The 22,170-nt window shown below is 35.3% G+C and overlaps 1 protein-coding gene across 3 annotated transcripts in view; it reads right to left on the bottom strand.

Moving 5' to 3' along the window:
• The window catches only part of TULP4 (TUB like protein 4), a 258,815-nt gene that overhangs the window by 71,111 nt on the left and 165,534 nt on the right, over positions 1-22,170 (bottom strand). For all 3 annotated transcript variants that reach the window (XM_020986694.2, XM_020986691.2, XM_020986698.2), the window contains 2 exons: positions 13,213-13,341; positions 10,646-10,807 (listed from right to left, as the gene is read on the bottom strand). In XM_020986694.2, the coding sequence (XP_020842353.1) occupies positions 10,646-10,807; positions 13,213-13,341 (291 nt within the window). The remainder of the gene's footprint in view (positions 1-10,645; positions 10,808-13,212; positions 13,342-22,170) is intronic.

Genomic DNA, 22,170 nt, shown 5'->3' on the forward strand with positions numbered 1-22,170 from the left:
CTAACTTGTGAACAAATTGCAATTTCCTTACTGGCTTTATTGAAATCTTAAAAGAAAATACATTGTCAAATTGGCAACTGGCACTCACACTTCTCTGAGATTACAGTGAAATAAACTCTAACGCTCCCTGAATGTCTGAGTCTTAAAACTTTTTAAAAAGACTTCTTGATGGGATTTGGAGTAATTTAATTTAAAACCCAGGTGTCTGTATCAAGATTAGGTGGGTATATCTTGCATTGTAAAGTACAGAACCACCAACAAACATTTGTTAAAAAAAGTTTTTATTTTTAAAAAAGAATCCCTAGTTCCTTTCAAAATTCTACTAAAGCAGTGCCATATACATGAAGCCTTTCCTGATCCAATGACTAGTGCCTTTCCCTCAATTTACATTTTATATATATTTATCTATGTACATGTTGCCTCCACTGATATAGTGTAAAATCCTTGAAGGGAAGGACTGTTTCATATTTATCTTTGTATCATCAATGCTCAGAACAGTGTTTGGAAGGGGTTTAATAAGTGTTTGATAACTGATCAAAATCTGGACAGGGATGAAATTTTACTCCAAATGCCTATACTAAAGTAACATCAAAATTACAATGATCAAATCTTTGGGTGGGAAGGGATATTTTGAAGTCATATTCTACTTGTAAAACTTAAAACTAACTTAATAAGATGAGACTATATCCCATTTTTAAAGCTCTTCTAAGAAAGTGACTCTATACCTACTTCAGTAACAAAATTAAATGTTTAACAACTTTGGATGCTTGAAAATTCTTCTTCAAATCTTTAAGGCTCCACTTTAAGTTCATTTTCACTTCTCTCAGTGAAGATCAAGAATTGATGGTGTTTTGTTTGTTCTATTCAAAAGCCCTTCATATATTTAAACACTATTATTAAAAGAGCCTTCTTAGTTATCTCAGTACAAGCTTTCACTTACTGAAAAACTTTAGGGTAGAAAAGCCATACACTGAAATTCAAAAGATGCATTCAAACATAATTTATAGAAGAAGAAAAAACATGAACAGGAAAAAAAAATCCCTCATTATGGCTTACAAAGCAAGATTGAAATACATTAGGCATTTACTGAATGGATTTTGGGATGGAGTAGGTGAAATTGATACTTCTTCCATTTTCCTACAAACAAAAAGGAGTAGTATTGGTTTCCCGCATTAGGAACTTTGCCCTGTGAAATTTATATACTCTATTTAGTGACGTTACTTCAATCCTATCCAACAGACATTTCCCCTGTGTAGAACACTGGACTGGAAGTCAAAAGCCCTGGGCTCTAGTCTTGACCGTGCCAGTAACATGCTGTGAGAGTTGAGACAAATCACTTAATCTTTCTGGGCTTCAATTTGAACTAGATCATCTCCAAAGTTCCATCCAGATTTAAGATTTTATTTCTGAATAATATGAAAATGCCATTATTTATACTTGAAACATTTCTTCTATAATAGGGCTAGAAAATTTTTTTTAAAAACTTCCCCAGTGATTAGAACTCTTGTAAATGACAAAAAGATATCAAGACATAGTAGTGACACGAAAGTGACTTTTATTTACTATGGCAATACCACAACTTGGTAAGACATACACATTTCACTTCTTCTTTACCTGGGACATTAAATGCTGAGTACAGGTGCCCTGTCAAAACAGCAGTGTCCAATTCCAGAAAACTGCATGAGAAGCTGTGAAGCTCTGTTTATGTAATTCAGCCATCTGGCCAAATATTAGCATTCAAGTAAAGGCTCTGTGTTAGAACCTTTGCCACAATGCCATCATATTAATCAAGACAAATTTATTTTGGACAACTGAAGGTTAAATGAAATACCAATGGATATGGATTCACAAATAGATTCCCTAGCAATATATACTTAAAGGATGTGATTAACAGCAAAACATGTGCTTTAGAAATTATTTCTCATAATTTTCTTTCCTAAAATTAGTATGACAAAGAGAATATTAATTTTAGGAAAGAGATGATTTAAGATGTTTTTGCATTTAATTTTCCTGAAATAGTCTGCAATCTGTTTACTCACAACTTCAATATGATGATCTACGGATAAGCTAGCCCCCATAATGCTTAAAGAAAACTTTATAATTTCAGCAACACCAAAGACGACTTGGGTAAAATTGTGTGTGTATGTATAAATAGAAAGGAGAAAGAAAAGAGAAAATTACTTGCTGAGAAAAGAAAAAGAAATGCTAACTGCTTATACTTGTGTCAATGAAGTTCTGTTTCCTCCCTTAAAGAATACGACAACAGAAGTAGAACACATACTTAAAAACAAAAACCTAAAAAACAATTTCAAAATTTGTAAAATATTAACTAAGCAGGGTAGAAGGAAATTCTTATCTACCCTGAATCCCTTAATTTTCAGTGTTAGCTCCAATCTTTCCCTTGACTAATGGAATTTTGCTAGATAAGTCAGGGTGGATAAGATAGCTATCTAAATAGTGGAGAACTATCAAATTAAGAGGTTCATTAAACTTATTCCTCTTTGTTCCAGAGGAGAGAACTAGAAATGAAAGAATGAAGTTAAAGGAAATCATGTCAAGTTAAATAAATATTTATTAAGTTTCTACTATGTACCAGGCACTTTGCTCAATACTGGGGATACAAAAAAAGCCTGCAACCTGTCTCTCTTCTCAATGAGCTCACAATCTAATGGGAGAGATGACATGCAAAGAACTATGAAGAAAAGATACAAACAAGATATATTAGAGGCAATCTCAAAGGAAAGACTACTTGCAGAGAATATGTTGGGAAGGCAACTGAATTGGCTGATTTTGGATAAACCTAAGAAAAACCACAGTAATAACAGGAGTAATGAAAAAAAAAGAATAAGTTCTCTTTTGAGATAATGAATTCCTTATTATTTTATGAATGGTTGCACTTGTTGAGAAAGCCACAGCAGGGATTCATACCTTGATTAGAAGGTTAAAAACTAGGTAAGCAAGGTTGAGGTTCTTTTCAAATCTAAAAAATGTTTTTTTCAATATCGGTTTTTAACTAGTCATTTCCATGAATCCTATTCCTTTACATATGAATACAAGCACTATATAGGGGTATACTTCCTATAAAGTGAGTTTAACTGTTTTGGGTCAAGAAGAGTAACAAATCGCTGAGATCTCATTTCTTTCTTGTATTTACAAAAGAACCCTACCATGTTCTTTCTTGGCTGTTTTGAGTATAATAGCATTTAAAACTTTCAAAAGGAGTTAGTATCAGCATAGTGACTATAGAAAACTGTAATAAAATCAACACTACCACTGCCTCTGGAAATGAAGTATAAACTGCCCTATTGTTATAATCACCATCCCATAGACCTTCCCTTCTCTGGCCATTACTCTCTATCTGTGGTTGTCTTATTCTATCATGAGAATGTGCACTCTTTGAGGGAAGGCACTGTCTAGTTTTTGTATTTATATCCCCAGTCTTTCAATGTGTTTGACACATAGTAAACACTTAATAAATGCTTCTTCATCCACTGATTCATCTATCTATAAGATAGAACACAGCAAGTGATTAAGGCTCATAAAGCATTAATATGCAATAATTTCAACAAAACGTTTTCAAGATTATACTACATGTTAAGTACAAGGAACAAAAATAAGACAAAAGAGGGAGATTCTAAATATCTTTCTCTGCATTTCAGGTGAATTTTTCAAAAAGTAACTTCTGTTTGCTCTAATCTGACATTAGCTCTCTTTAATTAAATAAGAAAAGGAAGCTTTTACAAGCTTACACGTAAATAGAGCCAACTGACCTGCCTTGCACTTATGTTGGAAAATTCAGTTTCACAAATAAAAGACAGAGAGGCACGAAGAGACAACAAAGCGAGATGGCAATGACCCCTCAAAAAGATGGGGTTTTAGACTGCATTAAGGGCCCAGAATAAAGCAGGTGGTAGTTTCATTCTATATAACCCTGGACAGACCACACAGGAGGTACTGCATTCAATTATAGTTTCCACTGTTAGGGAAAGACATGACCAGGGAAAGGAGTCGAGAATGGTGACAGGATTTGAGACAATGCTAGATGACACTCAGTGAAAGAAAAAAAGGTAACATTTAACTTTGGGGTGGGTGGAGGACAGAAATGATAGCTGTCTTCAAGTATTTGTAGATCTATTTAGCTAAAGAAGAATACTTTTACTGTTTGACCTGAGAAAACTAGGAGCGAGGTAGAAGTTTAACAGGTAGAATTAGGTTTAATAATTTAAAAGTGAATATAACAATTAGAAATAAGCAAAAGTGTACAATCAGCTGCATCAGAGATAACTATTTTCCCCTCAGCATGTATTCAACAAGCACTTATTTTGTGCCTACTATGTACTAGGTACTGAAATGGCATTTTGGGGATGTAAAGATAAAAATGAAATAGTCCCTGCCCTCAAGAAGCTGACATTCTATTAAGGTAGACAACACATACACAGATGAGTAAATACAAACTCTTTATGAAATGACTTCTAGAAAGAAGAGTACTAGCAATGGGGTAGAAGTGGTTGGACTTAGCATAGAAGGTAGTACTTGAGATGTGCCTAGGACTCTACAGTGTCAAAATGACTGAACTTATTACAGCCATGGCAACTGCCTGTGCAAAGGACCAGCACAAGGGGATGGAACATTATGTACAGGAAATGGCAAAAAAGCCAGTTTGGCTGGAATGTGAAGTACATAGCAGAGTCTGATATGTAACAAAACTGGAAAGGTAGGCTACTGCAAGATTATGAATGGCTTTCAATGCCAAACAAATTTTATCTCAGAGACAAGAGACAACTTTGAGAAAAAAGCAAAGTGACGTGGTCAGAACTGAGCTTTAGGAATATCAAACTGGCAACTGAGTGGAAACCAAATAGGATGCAATTTAAAAGTATAACATGCGAAGAGAGACTGACTCAGGTTGGTGGCTGTGTAAGTGGAGGGGAAAGTACAGAAAGGAGAGAGCATCGAGATAAAAGCAAGAATGTTTAACAACTGATTAGATATAAAGGGTGAGGATTACAGAAGTATAAACCAGAGATTGTGAATCTGGGTTACCCAATACAAGTAGGGAACTTAGTAAGAGGTAAATTTAGGGGTGCAGAGGGGCTGTGTGGAGAAAAATTAGTTCTGTTTTGGACATGTGGACTTCGACATGCCTACACGGCATACATTTAGAAATGTCTAATTTGCAGTTGGTGATATGGGAGTGGATTTCAGGGAGAAAAATTAGGTCTATATATATAGATCTAGTAGTCATTTACAAAGAGATCAGGATTGAATCCCTAGAAGCCAATGAGATCACCAAGATGTTAGTGTTACTGGTGTATGACTATAATAAAACTTAAAATGAATTATAATAATTTCTTTGATTTCAATCTTCAATTGTTGTGACTTGCTTTTAATTTTTGATATTGATAATTAGGTTTTCTTCTTTCTTTTTCTTAATCAAAATGGGTAATGTCTTATGGATTTTTTTTGGTGTGCTTTTGCTTTTATTTTCCCTAAAAGCCAGCTCCTAGTTTTTTATTTATTAATTCAATGGATTTTTTTTTTACTTCCAAATTTACAAGTCTTGTTCATTTTCAGAATTTGTATTTTAGAATTTAATTGTTTTTAAATTTTTGTTGGTTTTCTAGTTTTTTGTTGCATGCCCAAGTCACTGATCTATTCTTTTGATTTTTCTTTTGAAAGTGAAAATGTGTATAGATACAAATTTTCCACTAAGGACTGGTTATTAATTGGATCTTAAAAGTCAAATCAAATCACGACAAGAACAACATATTATTGAATTTTGCTCTTTAAGCTAACCTGCTATCTTATTCCACTTTATGGGTTAGTTCATCCCATTAAATTAAAAGTTATGATTTTTAAATATGTATTTCCCTCCAATCTATTCTCTTATATTTTTCCTCTCTGCTTCTCATGTCTCTTTATTTAATTTTTTCGATCAACAAAAATATGCCTTATCTCTCCTCCATTTCCCTCCACCACTGAGAAAGCAAAACAAAACCCTGTTATAAACATGTATAATCAAGTAAAACAAATTCCCACATTCAATCCCTTCTTTACAAAGATGCACCAAGACAGGAGTGTGCTCAGCACCAGTGTTCCATGTTTGATAAAATGGACAAAATTATGTTCTTTTGAGTGTCTTCTCCTCTCACAGATTCAAATCAGAGGTTCTTACCAGTTCTTTCTTTTTAAGTCTCTCTTAATAAACTTCCCACCTAGTTTGGAGTTTATTTCACTTATGACTAACATTTTCCTAAATCTACCTTCCCTCTTATTTTTTTCTCTCCCCTTTCCCTCCTATTTCGCCACTGGGTGGAATATATTCCTACATCCAACTCACTGAATTGTGTGTATATCCTACCATTCTTGGACCAGTTCAGATGAAAGTAAGATTGAAGTGTCACCTACTTGCCTCCACTATTTCCTTATTGTTTGTATAGCATTCTCTGTGTGCACCTTATATATGTGGTAAAAAATAATACTTCACCTTTTCTTCCCTTTTTTCCTTTCCTTTCTTTTTTTTTTAAAGAGCATCAAAGCATAACAAAACTAATAGTAGGACCTCCGTGTATTATTCAACTCCCTGTATAACCTCCCTGTGGTACTGGAGATTCCAAGGGTAAATACCTGTCCTCTCCCTATTTGAATGTAAAAACTTTAAACTTGTTTAATTTTTTTTAGCACAAATCCATGCCATGCTGGATTTTAAGTATATCCTTGACAAACTCTGATTTTCTAATTCTAGTTTTAATTATAGACCATGGGTTTTCCTTTTTTCCTTCTGTACTTAAGAACAGAAAAAAAAGAACAATACCATATGCAAAGTAGGACAGAAAAAGATAACTATACATGAAAATGCAAATCTCTACTACGTTTAACTTGCTTTTTAAAAGTATATAATAAATTCAATACCTTTTCAAAGATATCTTGTCTGTTTTGTTCTATGCATTTTCTTTTTTTTTGCGGGGGGTGTTAGGCAATGGGGTTAAGTGACTTGCCCAGGGTCACACAGCTAGAAAGTGTTATGTGTCTGAGGCTGGATTTGAACGCAGGTCCTCCTGAATCCAGGGCTGGTGCTCTCTCCACTGCGCCACCTAGCTGCTCCTGTTCTATGCATTTTCTAAAATGCATAGAAAATTATCCTCTTTTCTTTCATTTTTCTGAGGCAGTGGCAACGCTATTACTAGCCCCCTTGGTTCCCTCCAGGGTTATGTAACATAAATATGTAGTGGACCCAGTCAGAAAGGGCACGCAATTTTCTCCACCTTCATTTAGCAGTACATCAGTAGGCACAAAGGTGACAAATGCTGAAAGTGACCCAAAACTGAGGTATGGTTTTGCCTAATTGGCAATATGATAAGGAATTCAAGAAAGTAGGACAGTCTAGAGTTGAATTGGTTCACCAAGGAGTCAAGACGGGGAGAAGAAGAGAGAGTGGCTAGTGTAGGGAAGATGGCATGGGAAAGAATTAAAGGATCAAGGGATTGTAGGTCACAGTGAGGATGAAGACTAGGGTTATAGAAAGGAAGGCAGAAGGAGAGATGGGAAGCCAATGTGGTCAGAATAAGAGGATTTCAGAACTGTGGGTGATGGCAAAATCAAAGGTATGATGATCATCTTTGTGTATGGCTGAGGTAAGGTCAAGAGTAGTTCATAGGTAGTGAGTAGGTTTAGGATATTTATGGGAGAATCAATATGAATATTCAAGCTCCCTAGTATGAGGGCAGGAGTTGGGAAACAGAGAGAAATTGTAAGCCAGATATCAAAATTATTGAGGAAGGAAGGGGAATGATCCGGAGGTCTACAGACAACCAAGATTTTAGCTGAGTGGTAGATATGAATAGCATGAACCTCAAAGGAAGAGAGGTTACTAAGCAATGGAGCAAGGGGGGAAACCTAGAAGTGGCAACGGGGACCAAGGAGTAAGTAGTCCAACTCCTCTGCCTCAATCAGTAAGTCAAGGATAATGAGTGAAGGTGTGGCTAGTACTGGAAAGAGTAGTCAGAGAGGCTGTGTCATTAGGGGAAAGCCAGGTTTTAATAAAAGTTAGTAGGTGGCAGGAGAGAGAGAGGAATAAATTTAAGATGAAGGGAAGTTCATGCCTATGAAACAAGCATTCCAAAGGACAAAGTGAAAGGGCTGGGTGGAGTTAGGATGAAACTTTGGAGTGGGAAGGAATTGGATGATTGGGAGGTGAAGGCTATGACAAGTGTGAGAATGCTCATCATTGAGCAGAAGCTAACACTCCTATATCCTCAAATGGCAAGCACAGCAGGTGATGGGAGGCCTGAAATCAGGGGAAGGGCTGCTGTTATGGACAGGAATTAATAAGTAAATTAGAAAGTAAAAAGCTTGAATAGCTAGAAGAACAATAATGAAAAAAAGTCACACAACTGAAACAACTCAATTCTGAACTATTTAAACAAACATCTGAAAATGAAAAATAGAAAGTAGACAACGGAAGTGATGCTGGCACCAATTAAATTATTTTGATGTGTAAATTTAACTGATATAAATCAACTGTCACAAATACCAGGAGTCCAAAAAACATCTTATTTAGAAAACACCTGACTTATTTGTCAACTGAAATGAGAGGACCAGAAAAAATAACTTGTTTAGAATATAAACTCATTCATAAAAATCTTACAAGAAGGATGACGGAAGATTATGACTGAGTAATGTATCATGAAACAGAGAGAGAAGCAGTAGAAGGTAAAGCTTGTTTAAAGGCCAAGCAGGTGTTTCAGATAGATAATAGTATGGCACTTTCTCTTCCAGAACATCCTTAAAAAATTACTGAAGAACCCAAATTTCATGTAAATATCTACTTTTAAAATTATCTACATTGACCAGTTACCCTTTACACGGTGGTTTAAAGACTTTTTATCAAAACTCTTCTGTAAAAGATCTCTCTTTCCTTTTTGTGGTAAATAAACCATCTGGGAGGAAATTAGTAGCTGGTTTATTTCTAAAATACTTTTGTATTAAGGGAAATTGTATCTCTCTGTAGTAAAATTAATCTAAGAAGACTTTAAATATATGTTTAAGTAATGCTTTGAGAAATGGGATGTGCAGTTTCCCAATATATAAAGGTAATTAAAAAAAATCTTTTATTTAATGAGGGGAAAAAAGGCTTCATTTTTGCATAGATCCTACAAAGAATGATAGGTTACAAATGAGATAATCACACAAATTTACTCTTCGTAAAGTAAAAGAAAAGTGATTTACCATGACTAGCAACTCTATTTTATAATAGAGCAGAAACTCTATAGAAAGAAATGAAAACAAAGAAAAGATCTTCTGGTTAGGAATGCACCACCTTCCTAATCATGCAGCTTGTCTCTAACACAGTCACATATACCCTTTATCCATTATAGTCAATTAATAAACATTTATTAAGTACCTACTATATGCCAGTCAATGTGTTAAGTATCTGGGAATACAAATAAAAGTGAAAAAAAGTCTCAGCCCATTATAGTCCAATATCTACCCATTCCTGTTTATTAATTGACTGACTGATTTTCTACATCTGTTCAAGCTCCCAAACTTTCCTCCTCTGAGCTGAGAATCTGCTCCTCAGAGCAGTTATAATCTAACTCCTGCCCAGAATATCCACCAGGATGTTTTCAAACTGATATGGGTATAAGATCTAAAAAAGCTTAGAGAATAGTGATCTAAATAGTTTCAACCCTAATGTGCAACCTGGCCAGAGAGAAAAGAACTAGGAATAAATGAAGTCCAGCATAAGTCTAAAATTTACAGCAAAACAAAGATCAACATGGGATACAAAATAGAAAATGTCATATTTTAAAAGAGAGTATTTGCTTTTAATAAGTGTTCCAGCTTTATTTTATCTTTGACACTTGAAATTCCTCTGCTTTATCTCACATTATAACTACTTTTAGCCTTTATTTCTCTAAGTGTGTGAGACTTCCTTATCTATAAGTTTGACTAGATGATCAGAGTGCCTTATAGCACTAAATTTACAGTCCTACTATTCTAAGAAAGCCTAGTAAGAGACTCAACTATGAAAAATCACCCCAAAGGATGATTTTAGGATGAAAATAAAAGGAGGAAAACAAAACAAGAATGAAAAAGGTCTGCAAAGATTATTATAAGTTTTAATCATTGTTGTACAAATTTTCTTTGAGTCCAGACTAGCTACTGCATTGAATAAGCCAGCACATGAGACAGACACTTGACTGGCAATTAGAACACCTGGGTTTTAGTTCTGGTTCTGCTTCAAACTAATTTTATGACCACAGGCAATTGATCTATAAAAGAGCTTTTTTTTTTTCAATCAAAAACAGATAACTAAAAAATTCTAGCACATATATTCCATTTTATTTTTTGTCCTCCCAATTTAATCTATAAATACTTTTGGAAATACTTGAATTGTACTGCTGAAGAATGACCTGATCAGTATTATACAATAAATCATTTGAAATAAGCTTCAAATCCAGGGCAATTACATTAACTAGCCTTCTTTTGTTCACTTTTTGCAAAATTATTTAGACCTCTGGTTATGAAGTGTTTCTGTTTATTGTCGATTCCACTAAACTTTGCAAACAAGTTTTTATATTTCATGAATGATATTTTATATACATTTAAAATTTTATACATGCATTTTTAAAGAAAGCATTACCTGTTGGTCATCTGGAGTCCAAATGCCACATGTGATCTGACTTTCCAAATTAATCTCTGATGACCAATGCCTTTGTCCACTGACAGAACCAACCAACACAAATCCATCTCGATATGAGATAAGAGCTTGAGTTCCATCATGACTCCATGTAAAATCACTGACCTTAAGACACACATTTTTAAAAAGAGGTTAAAAATCTGTATATCAATTGGAAATACTTCTGTAAAAATAAAAAATGCCTAAAACAACAAATTCTGGTGAAAAGCTATGAAATTAGTAACAGGAACACTCAACGCCTATTCAAGAGTTACTAAAATGTTAGTACAATAGGTTTTCCTTAATGATTCTTCAGTCCTGCTCACAATCCTGTAGTAAAAGATCGAAAGTATTTAAAGATCTTCACAACCTGGCCCTTTCCAGTCTTTTGAATCTTAACACACTCCACAACATCTGTAACCACAAAAGAACCTGGGGTAGAAGGTGTGGGTAAAATTAAGAGGGGGAAATCTTCCATATGGCACCTGACCAGCTGCTAGTGCAAATACCCAGGTCCCAGATGAGGTATAGTCATACAGAAAAATCCACACCTGGCACAAAAGAGATGTTCAGACCTTGCACAAGCACTGGAAGGTATAGAGGAATGAATGTTGTTGGGTGATAATGAGTAAAGTGTATTGTTTCCTTGTGCCACAGACAAATCCTGCAATTAGCTGCTGTAGAGAGGGTGGGATTCCAGCCCATTTCTCCAGATTTAGATGATCCTGTATCCTTTGGGAACACACCAAAACCTATGGGGGCTGTGAAGTATACTTTGTAGATCACTGCTTTAGAAGTTAAGAGAGAAATCAGCTTAAGGAACTAATTAAAGTATAATGATATAGTAAAGGACATTCCTCACTAAAACCTTTCAACATAGGCCATTGGATACCATGTCATACTTTTACTAATGCTACAGAATGCAAACTGCCCCACAGGCTTGTATGTGCTTTAGCACATGTTAGATGAGTACTACTATGACAATCATATTAAAGGAAGATATATAATGATAAATAAGAAGAACCTCCAAAGTAGTATCACTCATGTCCTTATAGATTATCCTCTATACAGGTGGAGAGAAATATACTCAGTTTTGTTCTAATGCTTGTTTTGAAATTGCAAATTTGTTCCAATATGATTGATACATTAGGCAATGAATTCAGAATAATGTGAATTTTTTACTTGCTTATGTGTGATTTTATCACCAAGATGCATCAAGAGAACACAGAAAACTATACCACTTCACAATAAACGCACAAGCTGCAACTTTTTCCAAATCTACTTCCACAAACAAACCATGGCTTCCTCAAGGTAAAGTGTGATATTTACTGTGCAATAATTTGGTGCAATAGGAGCTGTGGGCTTAGGAGGACTGATTTGCCCCTCCCCCCCCATGATGCAACACAGTGTTTCCAGCTTTCATTTAACCCTCAAACGGAAGATGAACTTGGCTGGGATACAGAGATTAAAGATGATGTAACTGAAGAATGTCACAAACATGGAGGAGTCATCCATATTTACGGACAAAAATTCAGCTTAGGGCAACATGTATATGAAGTGCCCCTCAACTGCTGCAGCCATTGCCGCAATAAATACATTGCATGGAAGATGGTTTGCTGATAAAATACTTACTGCTACATATGTAACTCTTCCAACTTAGCACAACCTCTTCCCTGATTCCATGATGGCAACACAACTCTTGGTTCCCATTTGACGATGAAGGAAGAATTAGTCCCTTATGTACATAACTTTCCCCCATGATGGCATGCTCCCTTGACCCTCCAAATTGAGGCACAATGAGTCCAGTTCCCAGTGACTTGATTTTGCCAATGCAGATTGAACAACATCCTGAGGCTGTAGACACTACCACTATTTACTGTAGTATCTGTATGTTTCTTAACCACTTAACACATATAAAACTGCTTCCATTTTTATTAGGTTCTTTCCTATCTTTTTTTAATGTACCACTGATGAAGTTTTTTAGTGTTGTGCCCCAACTCCATTCTCATCATAAGCCCTGTGGTTTTTACTGGGCAACTGTATAGAGAGCGGTGATTTTTAGGAATGTATCTGTAAAGTTATAGAAGTACTGACCGCATGGTGGGAAGAGAAAAATTGATAAATGACAACAGGCATCTAAATTTATGGAAACTGTTATTGAAGACAGCGTTATAAATCTCTGGTCAAAGAATGAGCTATAAGGAAAAAGAGCATAGAGCTCACAGCATAAATACAAAGGATGCCACAAAAGGAAAACATCCTTCAAAAAGGGCCTCAGAAGTGGTTTGCTAATAAGAACACTCAGAAAACCTGAACTTCACAAGGAATCACAACTCAGGTAAGAACAATTTCAATTTTAATTAAATATAAAAACTTGGAGATTTCTCATGACAGCAATAAAGCTGAAAGTAAGTTTATTTTCTACATTCCCTAGGTATAAACATGATGAGAAATGAAAAGCAAAACATACTCAAGAATATTTCAACTGGTTTTTTTCAACATTCTTTTATCAGTGAGACTTTCTTACTCACCTGTGCCCCTCGGTCATTCACCAGCTCTACAGACCACCTGCCTTCATACTGAATCCATACAAATATTCCTCCATCTGAATCACAGGTGGCCAATTTCTGGAACGGTTCATTCCACCTTACCAGTACAACCTATAAAATAACCAACAAACAAAAATTTACTATTTCTTTATAATCAGAGGTCAAATATACAAATAATTACACAATTCAAGATAAAATGAAACCCTATGAGCAAAAGCAAAATATTGATTTGAGGAATGTAGAAGAAGTGGGAGGAGAGAGAACTATGGAGTAGATTAAGCATCTTTTTGATAAAACAAATGATTTTTGGTATAACTGCTAAATTATGGCAGATTTTAAAGGCTTTTTGATGAATACAACTATATAAGAACAAAAACATGCCAAAAATATGTCCCACTGCTATAAAAACTTAAGAAACAATGTGGCAACCAAGAAAGGCCCTAAATAAAGGCCTTCAAATTTCTGTCACGTTTTATTAGTGTAAAATTTCTTTCAGATTTTAACCTGAGTATTCCATGCTCAGTTATGAACAAAGGGAAGAAGACTTCCTTTCCTCTCTAAAGAACATCAGTCTTACTCTGGAATTTAAAATCATTCTATGCCTTCATTAGCTATTTCTTCCCCACAAAAGATTCAATGCCTAAACATGGCTATTTGAGCAACATCAACATGTAGTTGAAATGAATCAATTTAAAACAAAATATTAAAAGCCATTAAGCTTTCCGAGATAAAATCTGAAGAATCAAATCCTGCAGATATGAAAAGTTGTTTTTTTTAGTAAAAATGATACTCTCAACCCTCACCCAAAACAGGTAGACTACAAAACACGATCAAAATTTCAGTCTGATTTGTGTCCTAAATCAGGCATTCTTAAACTTTTATGTTTATATCTCATGGACCCTTTCTCAGAATGTTTTAAATGCATAGAACAAAATAAAGAGGCTTATAAAGGACATCAATTATACTGAAATACAGCAATCAAAACAACAGAAAAACAAATTCACTGACTTCTGATCTTGTTGTTCCTGTTCCATCAATTTCAGCAGCTAATGGAATACATAAAGTCAATCCAATTTTGTCCCCCACAAAGAATACTGTGGGATGTGTGGGCCAACTATTCAGCATTCCGAAAGGCCCTCCCCAAGTAATGGCCCCAAAGCTTCCAGAACACAGCTTTTGTGGAAGGAGCACTTGACTGGCAATTAGAACTCCTGGGTTTTAGTTCTGGTTCTGTTTCAAACTAATTCTATGACCACAGGCAACTGATCTAAAAAAGAGCTTTATTTCTATAATTCTTTCCCTCATGGACCTGCTAAGCCATAATTTGCTGAGTTTTAGGTCATGATACAAACTCTTCCACCTCAAAGTAGACTCTATATCTATCAAATTATTTTTAAAAATATATATTGATTGTATATAACTAGACAGAAGACAGCTCTAGATGTTGCAGATTCCCAGAATTTCTGAGATGAAAGGAACTGCCACAATATTTAATGAAAATCATTCCCAAAAAAGAATCTCTCTTTCGTATCAACAACTGATCGCACTCAGCATGTGATTATTCAGTCTTTGACTTAAGACCTTCAAAAAGTAAGAATGTAGTATCTACCAATGTAATCAATTTACTTTCTAGCTCTAGAATTTTAACTGACTTCAAGCCTAAATTTGCCTTTTTATGGCTTCAACCCATTGCTGTTCTTTCTGGTCTCTAAGGCAAAGCAGACCAAGTCCAACTCCTCTTTCACAATCAAATGAAAGCCCTCCTTGAAAACACCTATGGAGTCTCTCCCCAGCTCTTACCCACAACCCTTTCTTCTCCAGATTAAACAACCCCATTTCCTTCAACTAATCCTCATTTGGCATGAACTCAAGGCTCATCATCTTGACTTCTCTCCTTTGCATCATCTCAGGCTTATCAATGTCCATCATAAAATTTGATATCTGAAATGTAACACAATACTCCAAATGAGATCTGATTAAAATAGAATACAAGATGATCATTTCCTTATTCCTAGAAGTTATGCTTCTCTAAGATTATATATGAGCTTTCTTGTCTGACTTATCACACTAATGAGTATAAAGTTCATGAAAACTCACAGGGTTTTTATTTGTTTTGTTTTGTTGACTCAAATTGCCATCTACCCATGCCTCCACCAATCTTGTACTTGTGAAGCTGACTTCGGAATTCAATTTTATGACTTTAAATTTATCCCTATTAAATTTTATCTTATTAAATTCGGCCTTTTCAAGATAATTTAGGATCTTGACTGTCTTTCATTGCAGTAGCAATCCCTCCCAGACAGGTTTCATCTTCAAATCTCATAAGCTTTCCTTCTATGACTATTCAAGTCATGTATAAAAATGCTAAAAAGGACAAGGCCAAGCACAGATTCACTGAGATACTCCAAAAGACACTTTCCAAGCTAATACCAAATCATTAATGATTATTTTAGTGGTCTAGCTATTCTAACAGTTCAGAATCATACTATCCAGCATACAACCATCCAATTTTTCCACAAGAAGAACAATAAAGGCTTTAATCAAACATTTTGCTAAAAATCTTGGTACACTATTTCTATAGCTGATCAACAAAGGAAATAAGATTTGTCTGGCATGACCTGATCCTGAAGAAATTATGCTAGTTTTTTGTGATTACTGATTCTTCTTCTACATGTTCACTAGTCACCCTTTTAAAGATATATTCTATTGGATTAGCCTAGTTATGAGCAATTAATATTTCTCTAATCATTTTGTTCTGTATTTCAGTAAAGAGCATTTTATTGCTATATTCATATAGTTCTTATATATATCTTGCAGTTACTGTACCTAGCGTTTTACACATTTTTTAGTTATTTTAACTGGAATTTCTCTATTTCTGCTGATGCTTAAAAACTGAAAAAGTAAAAAAATTATTTTTAAAGAAATTGTGGAAGGAATAAAGAAGGAAATCTTACAATTTTGCCAGCAATCAGAGACAAGATCACAAGCTTATAGCTTACAATTCTATTCTTTTCTCATTTTTGATAATTAACAAAACATTTGTACTTCTTCAGTCCCAGAAGTACAAATTCTTCCTATTCTTTTTTCCTATTTTTTTTTCTTCTTCACAATTACCTAGAGGAAAAAATTTCATTATTTGATAAAAAAAAAATACTGCTAGGAAAACTGGAAAGCAGTCTGGCTGAAACTAGGCTTTGACAACATATTACACTATATTCTATACTATATTTTAAATAGATACTTCACCTTAATATTAATTATTCCACTATAAAAAATTTGAAGAGAAACAGATCATATACCTCTCATAACTATGGTTAAGAGATGTATTTTTTTTAAGGCAATTGGGGTTAAGTGACTAGCCCAGGGTCACACAGCTAGTAAGTGTTAAGTGTTTAGTCTGAGTCTAGATTTGAACTCAGGTCCTCCTGACTTCAGGGCTGGTGCTCTATCCACTGCGCCACCTAGCTGCCCCAAGAGCTGTGTTCTGAACCAAACAAGAAATAGAGAAAATTTTAAAAGGGAAAATAAATAACTTTGATTACTTGAAAATGAAAAGCTACTGCATAGACACATTAATGCATGTAGAATAAGAAGGGAAATTGCAGAATGAGGAAAAAGTCTTTGTATCCAATTTCTCTAATAAAGATGTGGTATCCAAGCTCTATAAGCTATTAATAAATATAAGACTAATAGCTGTTCCCTAACAGATAACTGGTCAAAGGATATGAATAAACAGTTCTAAAAAAAAAATTGAAAGTATTCACAACCATGTGAAAAAGGCACCAAATCACTATTAATAAAAGAAATAAAAATCAAAACAACCCTAAAGTTTTACACCCTACAAATTAGCAAAAATGACCAAAAAAAATGACGCCGCCTAATGATGAAAAGATTGTAAAAGGACTGGCATGCTAATATATTGTTGGTGGAGCTATGAAATGGAAATGCTTTGGAAAGCAATTTGGAATTAAGTGACTAAAATAAAGTGACTAAAATGTTCATATCCTTTGAACTAGAGTTCATAGGTTCATACCTCAAAGAAGTCATCAATCAGAAGAAAGTCCCCATATACGCCAAAATATTTATAGGAATACTTTTTGGATAACTAAGATTCGGAAACAAAGTAAAAACCTATCAATTGAGGAATAGGTAAAAAAATTGAGGAACATGATGAATGTAATGGAATATTACTGTGCTATGAGAGATTATATGTGTGATGAATACAGAGAAACATGGAAAACTATAGGAACTGGGGCAGAATAAAGTAAGGAGAGATAAGAAAACAATATACACAGTGACTACAATGATGTAAATGAAAAGAACTACACCCTTCCCAAAGTAAATGTAACAAAATTATAAAGGTAAAGCAAGACTCAAATGAAGAGCAATGAGGGGACACGCTAAATCCATCCTTTCATAGAGGTGGGAAGTCCACAGTTGATACACCTTGCACATGTTTTCAGAATTTTTCAATGTATTTATCAGTTGTGCTGTTTTTACCTCTCTAAAAATTATTACGTTATATGAGATATCTCTCTAGAAGGAGGAAGGGGAGGAACATTTAGAATAACTATGATGATTTAAGAAACCAAAGATATCGAAGATGGCGGAATAAAAAGGTACTCACTCTCACTCTCCCCTATCAACCTCTGAAAACCCAGAAAATATCACCACAGAAAAAAAACCTGGAACACCTGAGCTAGAAGAGAGAGGGGGAGCAGCAGTGCAGCAGCCCAGGAAACGGGTCTCTCAGTGCCTCAGCAAAAATAAGGGAAGCAACACTACAAAAGGCCCTAGGCAGATAAGTACCCTGCAGCATTCATCTGACAAGAAGTGAAGAAAGCAACCTAAAGTCTTCCTAAAGTCCAAGCCTTGCTGACTCCAGCCCAACACCAGGTAAGCTGTCAGAACCTCCAAATGTCAACCAGGAAGAGATCCTGAAGCCCAGGTGGTAGAGCAGGCAAACACCAACACCTGGACTTCTAAGTGCCTCAGTGAGGGCAGGGGAACCAGTGGAAACCAGCTCTGAAAACCACCAGGTGCCTAGGCACTCTACACAAAGGAATCTCCCAGCGCATTAGCAGAAAGGAGGGAGACAGCACTGCAAGGGGTACCAGGCAGATAAACACCCTGCAGCACACATCTAAAAGGAGCTGAAGAAAGCTAAAGGAAAGGAAAAACAGGCAACCTAGAAATGCCTGAAGTTCCAGCCTTGCTGATTCCAGCCCAACACTAGGTAAGCTGCCAGAACTCTATAGCTTCCAACTGTCAACATAAGAGGCCCCAGCACACAAAGCCAGTGACCAAGAGCTAGGCTCCCAACACAAGAAGCTTGGGTCAGTGCCCTCTGTTCCCCAGCAGGAGAGCTCAATCTTTTTAAAGGCCAGGGAATAAAGAAATGTACCAAAGATTCATATTATGAGAAGAGTGAGATCAAGACAGAAATTCTGAAGAGGACAAAATTATTAAGAAACCCACATCTGCAACATCAAAAGGGAATATGAACTGATCTGAAGCCCAAAAAGCCTTCTTAGAAGAGCTCAAGAAGGATTTTAAAAGTCTAATGAGAGAGGTAGAAGAGTCCTTAAAAATACAATTGGCCAATCAGAAAAAAAGTACACTGAAGAAAACAAGTCCCTAAAAAACACAACTGGCAAACTGGACAAAAAGTACACTGAAGAAAACAAATCCCTTAAAAATACAACTGGCCAACTGAAGAAGGAAACTAACAGAAGAAAACAATCTGTTAAAAACTAGAATTGGACAAATGGAAACTAATGACTCTATGAGAGCAAGAATCAGTCAAACAGAAACAAAAAAATGAAAAAAGGGATGAAAACATAAAATACCTCATCAGTAAAACAACTGACCTGGAAAATCGATCCAGGAGAGACAATTTAAAAATCACTGGACTACCTGAAAATCATGATGAAAAAAAGAGCCTGGACAGTATCTTTCAGGAAATCATAAAGGAAAACTGCCCAGAAGTCCTAGAACCAGATGGTAAAATAACCATAGAAAGAATACACCTGCTCACCACCTGAAGGAGATCCTAAATTGACAACGCCAAGGAAAATAATAGCAAAATTCCAAAATTACCAGATGAAAGAGAAGGTGCTGCCAGCAGCCAGAAAGAAACAATTTAAATATCATGGAACCACAGTCAGGATTACACAGGACCTTGCAGCTTCTACATTAAAAGACCGCAGGGCATGGAACATGATATTCCTTAAGGCAAAGGAGCTTGGATTGCAGCCAAGGATCAACTACCCTGCAAAAATGAGCATGATTCTTCAAGGGAGGAGATGGATATTCAATGAAATAGGAGACTTCCAAACCTTCCTCATAAAAAGACCAGAGCTCAACAAAAAAATCTGATCTTCAAGTACAAGATCCAAGAAAGACATAAAAAGGTAAATGGGAAAAAAGATACAAAATGTTGTTAATAAGGGCGAACTGTTTACAACCCTACAAGGGAAGACAACACTTGCAACTCTTGAGAACTGTGTTGTTATTACACCATGTTAAAGGAGTATACATAAAGGGGGTAGATATTAGTTGACTTTGATGTAATGATAAAAAAAATCTAATCAAGGTTAAATGGATCCAAGTAAGTGGATTAGTCTGATCTTAGAAAATGTACTGAGAAAGGAGGAGGCAGACAAGGGTAAATTATATTACAGGAAAAGACAGAAAATCCTATTACAGCAGAGGGAAAGAAGGGGGTGAGCATTGGTTGAACCTTGCTCTCATCAGATTTGGCTCAAGAAGGGAATAACATAATCAGTTAGGTATGGAAATCTAACTTGCCTTATGGGCAGTAGGAGGGAAAAGGGGAAAGAAAAGGGAGGGGGGAAGGAAGAGAGGGAAGAAGCGGTGGGGGCAAAGGGGAAAAGGGTGGAGGAGGATAATAGAAGGGAGAAGAGACTGAAGGAGGTGGTGGTCAAAAGCAAAGTACTGGTGAGGGAGGGGAAGGGAGAGAGGAGAAAGAAAAGCATAAATGGGAAAAAAGGATGGAGAAAAAGACAGATAGTAATTATAACTGTGAAAGCTGAATTGCTATCTTTTTTTTTCTCTTCTGTTGAGTTTTGTTTCCTCTTTCTGATGGTTCCTCCTATTGGTTTTAATTTTTACTTACAACTTCATTAATATGAAAATATGTTTAATAGGAATGTAAATGTATAGCCTATATCACATTGTGCACCATCTTGGGGAGGGTTGTGGGGAGAAGGGGAAGAAAAATTTTAAACTCAAAAGCATATGGAAATGATTGTTGATAAGTCAAAATAAATTAATAAAATATGCAAAAAAAAAAAGAAACCAAAGATATCAATTAAAAATACTTAAATTTTTTTTCTGAAAATAGCTGCCTCATTTGGCTAAAATGACCACTTCTTAGGAGATGGAATGTGATACAAATGAAAAACAATGGATTTAGTATCATCAGACCCTACTATAAATCCTACCTCTGACACTCAATAATTGTGTGACATTTGAGAAATCACTTAACGACTCTAAATAAAATAAAGCCAGTCTCAATAAATGAGAGTATTTGACTAAATGTTTTCTAAGGTCCCTGCTACCTCTAAACTGATATTTTGACTTTTGTGTCATGCCTAGAATATAGCAGGTACTTCATAAATATCTGTTAATTGATTGATAAGTGCATAAGATCCCAGTGCCTTTTTACTGGGCAGTCTGCCTGATTTCTCCTTCTGAGATTGGCCTATTTATACTTAGGCTATTTTCTGTTTTGTCACATTGAGCGTTTCAGATTTTCTGTAGATATTTAAACACTTCCTTTCTCATCTCAAATGTATTAGTTAAAAGTTGGGTACAGTATAATGATAATGTTATTAATTTCTTTTGCATTGGTTATAACTGGTTGATTTGTTTGGAGAAGCACAATAACAGGGGCTCAAGGACTATAGTAGTAAGTTGTAGAAATGTAACCTATCCTCTACACACACACACACACACACACACACACGAGAGTTACCCCTAAAACCTTAGAGATAAAAATTAAACAGTATTCAAATCTCTAGCCCCAGACAAGGAAGATCGGGCCTGGAGAAAGTTGTGGGGGACGAGGAGACAGAAATCAATGCCATTCATGGGCTACACAGGCATACATAGTTGCTAAAAGGATCTCAGAAAATAAAATGTTAAGCAAAACTAATATAATGAACTCCATTACATCAAAGGGAGAAATTGTTTCCAATGACAATTTTATTAATTAAGTCAATGCAACAAAACTCACAGGCAGTGTGGCACAATGGATAAAGAGTTGGCCTAGGGATTAATAAGACTTGTGTTCAAGTTTCATCTCAATTAATCAATTGACAAGTATTTATTATGGACCTCCCATGTGCTAGGTCCTCAAGATACAAAGATAAATATAAAATAATCCATGGCTCAATGAGCTAACACATTACTGGCTATGTAAGCTTGGATAAGTCACTTAATGTCCCATTACTCCCAGGAAACTAAGAATATAGACTGTTGATCAGGTTTTGACATTGATAGAAGAAAGTTCCTTACTGGGAATTTCTTATATCAAAGAAATCAAATTTAAGAATGGATGAAACTCTAATAGTGGTACTTTCTCTACTTAATCATCTCATCTGCTCTATTTCTATTAATCAGAGTTTTATTTCTCATAATCTTCCCAGTTTGTTTTCTAACTTTCCATTCTTAGAACATACTAATGTTTAAAAAATGGCTAATCCAAACAGCCAGGTAGGATTTCAGTTAGTTATCCAAGTTTTTCAGTACAGTGGGAAACATTCTAAAGCAGACTGTCTAGTTCAATTTTTTCAAAAAAACTTAGGATTTGTGCCAGCTTAGTCAGTCAGTAAGCATTTATTGTATCTACTATGTTCCAGGCATTATGCTAATCTCTGGTGATTCAGATGCAAAGAAAGGCAAAAAATACCTGCT

Source organism: Phascolarctos cinereus, unplaced genomic scaffold (assembly GCF_003287225.1).
Source record: "Phascolarctos cinereus isolate Bilbo 61053 unplaced genomic scaffold, phaCin_HiC Scaffold_5;HRSCAF=322, whole genome shotgun sequence".
Taxonomy (NCBI): domain Eukaryota; kingdom Metazoa; phylum Chordata; class Mammalia; order Diprotodontia; family Phascolarctidae; genus Phascolarctos; species Phascolarctos cinereus.